At 42.0% G+C, this 10,000-nt stretch overlaps 2 protein-coding genes across 2 annotated transcripts in view; one reads left to right on the top strand and one right to left on the bottom strand.

Moving 5' to 3' along the window:
• Positions 1–5,458, bottom strand: part of Polr2C (RNA polymerase III subunit RpII33) — a 20,723-nt gene extending 15,265 nt beyond the window's left edge. Inside the window, exon 1 of the mRNA XM_071679683.1 lies at positions 5,314–5,458. The gene's annotated coding sequence lies outside the window, so the exon portion shown is untranslated. The remainder of the gene's footprint in view (positions 1–5,313) is intronic.
• The window catches only part of Tusp (WD40 superfamily protein Tusp), a 169,908-nt gene continuing 161,064 nt past the window's right edge, over positions 1,157–10,000 (top strand). Inside the window, exons 1-2 of the mRNA XM_071679677.1 lie at positions 1,157–1,403; positions 6,079–6,572. Of these exons, the coding sequence (XP_071535778.1) occupies positions 6,477–6,572 (96 nt within the window). The 5' untranslated portion in view covers positions 1,157–1,403; positions 6,079–6,476. The remainder of the gene's footprint in view (positions 1,404–6,078; positions 6,573–10,000) is intronic.

Here is a 10,000-nt window from a genome sequence, read left to right as displayed (position 1 = left end):
TGCATGTATCCAGTTAGAAAATAAAACTCTTATTTACTAAAACGATGACAGTTTTATAAAACATAAACTCCAATGCATGATGTATCACCCTCTCCTCACACTTCACCCTGGTCTCGTGATCAATTCAGCTGCTTATTTGACCCCTACCTGGTTGTGGGTTTATGGGCATAAGCCCCTCGTGGGGGTTGGTTCTATCTTGACCCCTCGATTATTGAGAAAGAGAACCGAATCAGTATAATAAATTCCACCTCCTCAATGCTTCTTACATGTACGTAATCTCCGTAGAATAGAAATCATGGATAAGAACATATATATATATATATATATATATATATATATATATATATATATGGTATATTGTCAAATCATATACAAAATCATTAAACAGAACAATGAAATAACCTTTCGCGCCAACTCTTGGCATTCAAATTTGGCGCTACAAACAAATCTTTTTGGCGCGCACAGAGTTCAGTTGAGCAGCAGACGACGGTCTCCCTGGGTGTCGTCTGCTGCGCTAGAAATAGACACCTGAAGCGCAGGCAGGTGGAGGGTGTGAACCCCCCTTACGAGCTGCCAAACCGATTCCCCCGTCGGTGGCAATGGCTCGGAAACGTTAGGGAGTCGGTGCTGGATCCTGCCTTTGACAGCACACACAGTAATCTATTAGAACTGTGAGGTTAACTGGTGGAAAGCAAATACGGTGTATGTTGCAGCCTCGTAACCACATTGGATTGATTGTAGCACTTCTTTGTAGATCGTCCGCTGAATTCACCTCTCAATTTTCATGACCGTTTCTGATTTCTATAAGAATGATCCGACCAAGGGTAAATAATAATGATATATGTAGTCTTTCAGGCACAAATTCCACATAAAGAAAATGGTCTGGGACTGCATTAAACTTAAGGAGTTGGGTGGTTAGGATGGCGACGGGGTTCTTCTTGCTGCTTGGCTGCGAGTGTCAGACGAGGGAGGTAAACGATACGTTGCTTCAAACGTCTCAAGGCGACGCATGTGAGGGGCGCCCCCCCCAAAAAGTCCATTTGTCGAGAATTTCCCCCGAAAAACACCTCCTCCGCCCACTTGTCTTCAATGCCCCACCGCGGGCAAACCCGAAGCCCCAAATCCTAACCACTTTACATGAACCTACCAACCAAACCTGAGGCCATAGAGCGACCGCCTGCGACACTAAACCTAGCCTAAATCAGGTGGAAATAAGGTAAAATAAGGGAGCAACTGGTCCCCCCCTTTTTGCCTTGGGACCTGCGCTAGGCAACATATTGATCGAAGTGAGTCGGTGTGGTACGGGAAGACTCAGTGCTCTAGTGGCGCGCCGTGGGGTATGGCAGCTCGCACGCACCCCACCAAACAGTGAAAGTGACAACACGAGACAGTGATACCCCTGAGTAAGAAAGTGAATCGGTCACATGCGAGGGGTGGGGTGAAATACCGTCCACCACCTCCCTCCCCCGCGATGGTTTCCAATCCTCCAACGGCCATTGTCTCACCGAAGAAATGAGATTAGAGATTGCATGTGATCAGTTAGTGGTTTCGATATTCTTTTTTTTTTTTTATCTGTCCCACCACCACCACCTTCTCTCTCTCAGGCCTGTTGTCAAGTTGTGGTGTATGAATACCACGTCTATACATTATTTTTCTTGAAAAGAGCCCCCTCGCGAACGTGCTTCCGGGAAATGGATACGTGGGACAAGCCCTGGAAATCGTGGAATGACCTACTTTGCCCCCGTAGCAAAACCACTACGTACGTACGAGGCTATCAACACGTTGAACCATACATATATATACACACGTATTTTCGGGAAGTGTTCACGAGTTGAGGATGTGTTACCAGATGACCTGACGAGAAACAAGTGCCTCGGATGTGGGTAGGGGGGTGGTGAAGTGTTACCAGCCACTCAAGTGTCTCTAGAAACCCCCAGTGCCTCCAATTACCAAGTGCATTCACAAGGGGGGGTTGTGGGTGCTGCTGACGGTCCCCCCCCCCCCGCTTGTCTGGAATGTGAGAGGGGGGGGGTGTTGCCAACTCGGGCGATGTAATGCTGCATTATTCTCTCTCTCTCTCTCTCTCTCTCTCTCTCTCTCTCTCTCTCTCTCTCTCTCTCTCTCTCTCTCTCTCTCTCTCTCGTGATCATGACGATGGAAGAATAGGCCGCATGACGCTCATGCGCACACCTATGCCTCCTGGACCAACATGCATGACATACCTCAACACAAACATACGGTTAGACATGGCTATATGCATAATTAAATGCAGACATGCACAGTACGCGTCCAATTCGCCTGTAAACGCAAAATCAGCGACGTAAATACTTGAAAACGTATTTGTATGCATGTTCAAACGGAAAAAAAAATTTACAAGCACAAACAGAATATGCCGAAAGCACACACAAACATATAAACACACCTACATACACACACATGCACACACGCAAGCACATATACACAAACAAACGTACACACACACACACACATACACACACACATATACACAAACAAACGTACACACACACACACACACACACACATATATATATATATATATATATATATATATATATATATATATATATATATATATATATATATAACATCACATATACGTATGCTAATACAATATACAGGATGATCGCGATTAATATATACGGACACAAGCATAGGCACACATTCACATATACACGGTACATACCAACACAAACATGTACACATACAACGCAAAGTGTATTTACATGCACAGGGAGACATTGTACATATATCTCACGCCGTCAAATCCACACACACACATCGTATATATATATATATATATATATATATATATATATATATATATATATATATATATATATATATATATATATATATATACTGTATATTGTTACGTCAACTGACAATGATACAGCCTCGACAAAAATTACTTTTCACTCGCGATGTAAGCTTCAGGAGGTGGTTTTATCTACTCAAATATATATATATATATATATATATATATATATATATATATATATATATATATATATATATATATATACACACATGAACCGACACACATACACACAGACATAGGCAGACGCACTTCTCACGGTAGCCACCTGTCACGTGAGTCATAAGCCTTAAGGTCAGAGCCATGAGTACGGTATATCGGAGTTGCCTGATACTTTTATAAATAACCTACAGGTTAGTGCGGCACACACACACACACACACACACACAGGCTACCTGCACACTGCATGGAACACGCAGAGACTCACCTCTTGTGTATCAATAGACGCGTACACACGGACAAGGACAGATAAATTTAAAAGACAAGGACGCAGACGGGCAAGGACAGATGGACGAGAGACGTAAGCTATCCCTCACAGGTTAACGTGCGAACATAGACAGGTATGTGTACTTATGGATTGGTGTGTGCTCACTAAGTGGCCCCTCATGGACTGGTGTGTGCTCACCAAGGGGCCCCTTCATGGACTGGTGTGTGCTCACTAAGGGGCCCCTCATGGACTGGTATGTGCTCAGTAACGGTTACTTACTTATGGACGGGTGTGTGCAAGCCCGGATGATCCGTTAGATTCACGGAGAAGCACATACGATGGACAGGTTCACTGACTGAGGTTATATGTCGACGAATACAGGGAGGTAAATGCGAGTCCTAGAGACAAGGGCGAGTATGCAATCTGGTAGGGGGGTGGGAGGGATGGGAAGGGGGATGTCTGGGATGTTTCGGTGCATGACACATGAGAACTCGAGAATGGACTGGAGCGGTTGAGGCCTTCCTTCGTCTGTTCCTGGCGCTACCTCGCTCATGCGGGAAACGGCCTTCAAGTTGATGCCACTTTATGCTTTTACATAAACTTACACATGCATATATCACTGTACAGGACAGTACAGTTGTTCCAGCGAACTCATGTACCATGTAACTCGATCGGGAGGTTAGAGAACTCACTATTCCTGTCGACCCGGTGGGTTACTCCTGCGAAATTCGGTCATATTTCATATTTGGGTGAAACAGATGACTGGCTTGGGTTTCTGGTCACCGGGCCACTTGATCTAAACCTTCTGTAACTGGAATTGATCAAGATTTCACATGGATTCCGGGTATCTGCGGTTATGTATAGAGACAAGAGGCGCGGCTGAATAGAACGTAGTAGAGTCAGAATCGGTTGAATACAGAAGCCGTGAGATCCGGTCGCATAAACACGAGTTAAATCAATGTATTGTTTTTAGTTTTAGTATTTATACGAGGAAATATGTTACGTCACACACACACACACATATATATATAGGGCTGGAAATCCTCCCCTCTCATTATTTTTTTTTTTAATTTTCCAAAAGAAGGAACAGAGAAGGGGGCCGGGTGAGGGTATTCCCTCAAAGGCCCAGTTCTCTGTTCTTAACGCTACCTCGCTAACGCGGGAAATGGCGAATAGTTTGAAAGAAAAAAGAATATATATATATATATATATATATATATATATATATATATATATATATATATATCCCTGGGGATAGGGGAGCAAGAATACTTCCCACGTATTCCCTGCGTGTCGTAGAAGGCGACTAAAAGGGGAGGGAGCGGGGGGCTGGAAATCCTCCCCTCTCGTTTTTTTTTTAATTTTCCAAAAGAAGGAACAGAGAATGGGGCCAGGTGAGGGTAGTCCCTCAAAGGCTCAGTCCTCTGTTCTTAACGCTACCTCGCTAATGCGGGAAATGGCGAATAGTTTGAAAGAATATATATATATATATATATATATATATATATATATATATATATATATATATATATATATACATATATATATATATATATAAGAGGGAGCGGGGGGCTGGAAATCCTCCCCTCTCGTTTTTTTTTTTTTTTTTTTTTTTTTTTTTTTTTTCCAAAAGAGGGAACAGAGAATTGCGCCAGGTGAGGGTATTCCCTCAAAGGCCCAGTCCTCTGTTCTTAACGCTACCTCGCTAATGCGGGAAATGGCGAATAGTTTGAAAGAAAGAAAGAATATATATATATATATATATATATATATATATATATATATGCAGGAAACCGCGATTCACCAGTGACCAGCCTTTCGAATCCATTAGCAAATCTACGCAAAAAACATGAACATATAACTCTTCATGGATCATAATACTTCCTCAAGATTCAAAGATGCTTAGCCTACTAGAGTATCTTCGTGCGACTTAAAATACAAAAATAGATATCTATCATCAAAATCTTAACCGTATTAAACACCACCACAGTCACACCGAACACCTTCCTTGCCCACCGTAGTGGAGGCAAGCAATACACACACTACTCACGCTATTAATATGCGTTATCCACAGGTCCTCAGGAATCTTGCAAAAGAGGATTCGTGCTGAGGGCCCGGTGACACACGTCCATGAAGCACGTCCTGTTGCAGAAGTGTGCTGGCCATTGGGTTACGGGGATTATCACGACTTTGGACGAGCCCACTGGTCACGAAAAGACCCGCGCACTTCCTATGTCAACATCGTGTTTACGTCAAGAATTTGGTTCTTTTCTCTGTCGTCTTAAGTACTTTAAATGATAACCGAATTCATTTTAAAGTATCATGGACTAAAAGGGTGACAAGTAAATAAGATAGATTTCTGAATTAGTTTTGCTATCGAAATATACGTGTCGTAAGTTCATATGTCGAATAGATACGAAAGGGAGCAATGGCCAACACGAATTTGAAACTCTTTTAAAAGACAAAAGCAGGTCATTCTATGATCATGCTAACGTTGTAAAGGAAAGTGGATATTTTTCTCGCTCATTCTGGGCTCGTGCAGCACACACAAATGCCTCTTTTAGTGCAGGAATTACCTTATGCTGGCGAGTGTAAAAGTTTCCTCGCCATTAATTACGTGGGCTGAGGTTTTCTTCATTAGGCAAACAATGTCGGGGGGAGAGAGAGAGAGAGAGAGAGTCAGTCATATCAAAAGACTTTTCTACCAGTTATTTATTCTGATTACAATCTTTTCCTGTCAATGAACCAGTTGAAATAGAGCGACAGAAGATTTGTAAAGAATATTCGTTTTTTCTTTTTCCCTCCAAATTCACAGCTTCACACGTCTGTTACATACACCTATATTCTGAATAATGGTTCTCCAACTACACAAATTGACGCTGATGACAAGGACATCGTGGAGAATTTAGACCGAGGCTCCCTACCACACAGCAGCCATTTCACTAGGCCACTCCTCACGGTGAAGATAACCCGGCCCGCGCCACCTCCTTACGGTGACAGCAACCTGCCCATGTGGGGCGCGGCCTGGCCCTCCACGCCTCTCCACATCATGACTGCCGTCACCTCGTAGGGGCGGGGCGCCCCCCTCCTGCCATCCGGGTGGTTTGCTCGGGTGGGCGTGATCACCAAGGGGCGGGTTCCCCCCCCTCCGGGTGTGGGCGTGGGCGGTAGGAGGATCAGCAGTAGTGGGCGGGCGTGGCAGGCGTGAATCCCATGCATTTGCACCCGGAGTCGTCGTTCAATGCTCGGAGCGACTGTTCCATCTTGTCGCTCTCATGGATGGGCAAAGTCCCGGACGACATGCCGGAGGTAAGTGCCCGTTCATGCAATTCACTCCTGTTTACCTTAGGTCCGTACAACGTATTTCTACTTTCTTTGGTTAGTACAACGTATTTCTACTTTCTTTGGTTAGTACAACGTATTTGTACTTTCTTAGGTTAGTACAACCTATTTCTACTTTCTTAGGTTTATACAACCAATTTCTACTTTCTTAGGACGACAGTACAACCTATTTCTACTTTCTTAGGACGACATATTTCTACTTTCTCAGGTTAGTACAACCTAGTTCTACTTTCTTAGGTTTATACAACCTATTTCTACTTTCTTAGGACGACAGTACAATCTATTTCTACTTTCTTAGGACGACAGTACAATCTATTTCTACTTTCTTAGGTTAGTACAACGTATATGTCTCCAATCCCTTTATGTATTTTGATCAGTCTTTATTGAATTTGTCATTTTTCTTATGTACGTCATTATGAATGGTTATGTTATGCCAATTCACTCGTTATCAGGTCGTTAGTACAGATGATGGTAATATCAACCTTAAATTCGTTCTTTGAGGTTTTGTTATAACGATTTCTTAAACACTAGGCTAATTACGGACTGAAATTCGCCCAGACTAAGTAAATAGACGCCATAGTTTTTTCAGATGTATTGGAATTGTGTCTCAAACGTACAATTTAACAACGCAAACGATTGTTCGTTTCTCGTTGGTGCGTTTAGGTTGTTTGACACCTGAATACGAGAGAAATACATTAAGAGAGATTTTATTTATAGTTGTCTATTTGAAGTTGGGGTTGCCATTAGATAAGGTTAGATTTTGAAGGTCGTGTGGGTGGGGGAGGGGAGGAGGTGTTTGGAAGCCTAGTTAGCATTTAAGATAATAGATGTCTTTTATCGCATACAACGACCGTACAAGGTGTAATGACACCACTAATTGATCCATTCTGCACTGAGGGGAAGGTAATCAATTAATTACCCTATCGTAGACACTTAGAAATAAAAAGGTAATTTATCATAGAACTATAAACCATTCTTTTGTTTCTGGTTTGCCAATGGCTCGTAATAGTAATTGATTTGAACAGGGAATAAAAAAAAGATTCCTAAATGAATATTACACAAAATAGTGTAAAAAACAATAAGTTTCCACTTCTGTTTATGAGGGCGTGGTTAAGTCGTTGCAATATGGACTAAAACGAAACAATTTTGAATGGAATTCAGTTTAAAATTAGAATGCTAGGCTAAAGCTGCTTCACATCTTGCTCATATGACCATTAATGTATTTTGGAATAGGAACTTCATGACTTGCACAGCTATTATCATTATTATTATTATTATTATTATTATTGTTATTATTATTATTATTATTATTATTATTATTATTATCATTATCATATGAAGGATTCTATACATAAAGCAATCGAATTTCGTGTCATTTCACACTATATCAGTCCTTTTGCAGTGCTAACTTCATCGTCTGGTTAGGTGAGGTTATCATAGAGTATATTGCTAGTTACATCATTTCAGATGACGTCAAATATATAAAAAGGCTCGAATTACAGCAGAAGGGAGTATATTCTCCACGGTCAGATGTCGATAGTTTCATTAATGATTCCAACTTCCTGGTAAGACCTCTCGTGCCATAGAACCCTTTTTATAAACTCACTAACGAGTTATGCAATATTGAAAGATGATTTCCATGAGGGAGACTTGTTAACCCCAGTCTTGGAATGAGTTATTCACAACTGCGTGAACAGTTCTGTAGGATCATAACAGATCACAAGCCTAGTAAACATGTGATTATATTACCCACAATAGTGTATATGGTACTACGTTAGGACGTTACATAGAGTAAATATACAAATGGCATTCAAATGTTTCTCTGCCTTGCTTGACTGACTTGCCGATATAAACACAGTTTGCTTGAACGATCATGATGAAATTTAGTGTTATGTGACTGTGGGTCCATGTTCAAGGTGTGGTTTCTCGGCTTTCCCATGCCTACTCATGGCCGTTACGATGACGTTACAACGCGTTACGATGCTGTTGCGATGCGTTACAATGACGTTACGATGCGTTACGATGCGGTACAACGCGTAATGATGCGTTACAATGCGTTACGATGCGTTACAATGCGTTACAATGTGTTACGATGCCCGTTACAAGGCGTTACGATGCGTTACAAGGCGTTACGATGCGTTTCGATGCTTTTCATGCGACAATTTGAGAAAGGAGCTCCCGAATATTGTGGTAAATAGATTAGCAAAACAAATGATAAGGTTTTAAAGTATTTTTGAAGTTTAAGAGTCTTTTGTATGTATGATTTTGAACGATCCTGGTTTCTGTGCCTAAGGTAAAGTGTGGAAGTGACATATTTGAAATGGCATGACCAGATGGGCCATCACATTCCCTGGAAAGTTTACTTTATGTCATGTAAACTTTGTAGACTAAGTCGATTTCAAGAAATAGACCACGAATAGGAGCTCTTTAAAATGTCACTGAAAACCATATATATATATATATATATATATATATATATATATATATATATATGGATGGGGTTGTTAGGGAGGTAAATGCAAGAGTTTTGGAAAGAGGGGCAAGTATGAAGTCTGTTGGGGATGAGAGAGCTTGGGAAGTGAGTCAGTTGTTGTTCGCTGATGATACAGCGCTGGTGGCTGATTCATGTGAGAAACTGCAGAAGCTGGTGACTGAGTTTGGAAAAGTGTGTGGAAGAAGAAAGTTAAGAGTAAATGTGAATAAGAGCAAGGTTATTAGGTACAGTAGGGTTGAGGGTCAAGTCAATTGGGAGGTGAGTTTGAATGGAGAAAAACTGGAGGAAGTGAAGTGTTTTAGATATCTGGGAGTGGATCTGGCAGCGGATGGAACCATGGAAGCGGAAGTGGATCATAGGGTGGGGGAGGGGGCGAAAATCCTGGGGGCCTTGAAGAATGTGTGGAAGTCGAGAACATTATCTCGGAAAGCAAAAATGGGTATGTTTGAAGGAATAGTGGTTCCAACAATGTTGTATGGTTGCGAGGCGTGGGCTATGGTATGGATAGAGTTGTGCGCAGGAGGATGGATGTGCTGGAAATGAGATGTTTGAGGACAATGTGTGGTGTGAGGTGGTTTGATCGAGTGAGTAACGTAAGGGTAAGAGAGATGTGTGGAAATAAAAAGAGCGTGGTTGAGAGAGCAGAAGAGGGTGTTTTGAAGTGGTTTGGGCACATGGAGAGGATGAGTGAGGAAAGATTGACCAAGAGGATATATGTGTCGGAGGTGGAGGGAACAAGGAGAAGAGGGAGACCAAATTGGAGGTGGAAAGATGGAGTGAAAAAGATTTTGTGTGATCGGGGCCTGAACATGCAGGAGGGTGAAAGGAGGGCAAGGAATAGAGTGAATTGGAGCGATGTGGTATACCGGGGTTGACGTGCTGTCAGTGGATTGAATCAAGG

This window comes from Panulirus ornatus, chromosome 30 (genome assembly GCF_036320965.1).
Source record: "Panulirus ornatus isolate Po-2019 chromosome 30, ASM3632096v1, whole genome shotgun sequence".
Classification (NCBI taxonomy): domain Eukaryota; kingdom Metazoa; phylum Arthropoda; class Malacostraca; order Decapoda; family Palinuridae; genus Panulirus; species Panulirus ornatus.
The sequence above is the reverse complement of the archived record's forward strand: the minus strand, read 5'-3'. Positions and strand labels throughout refer to the sequence as shown.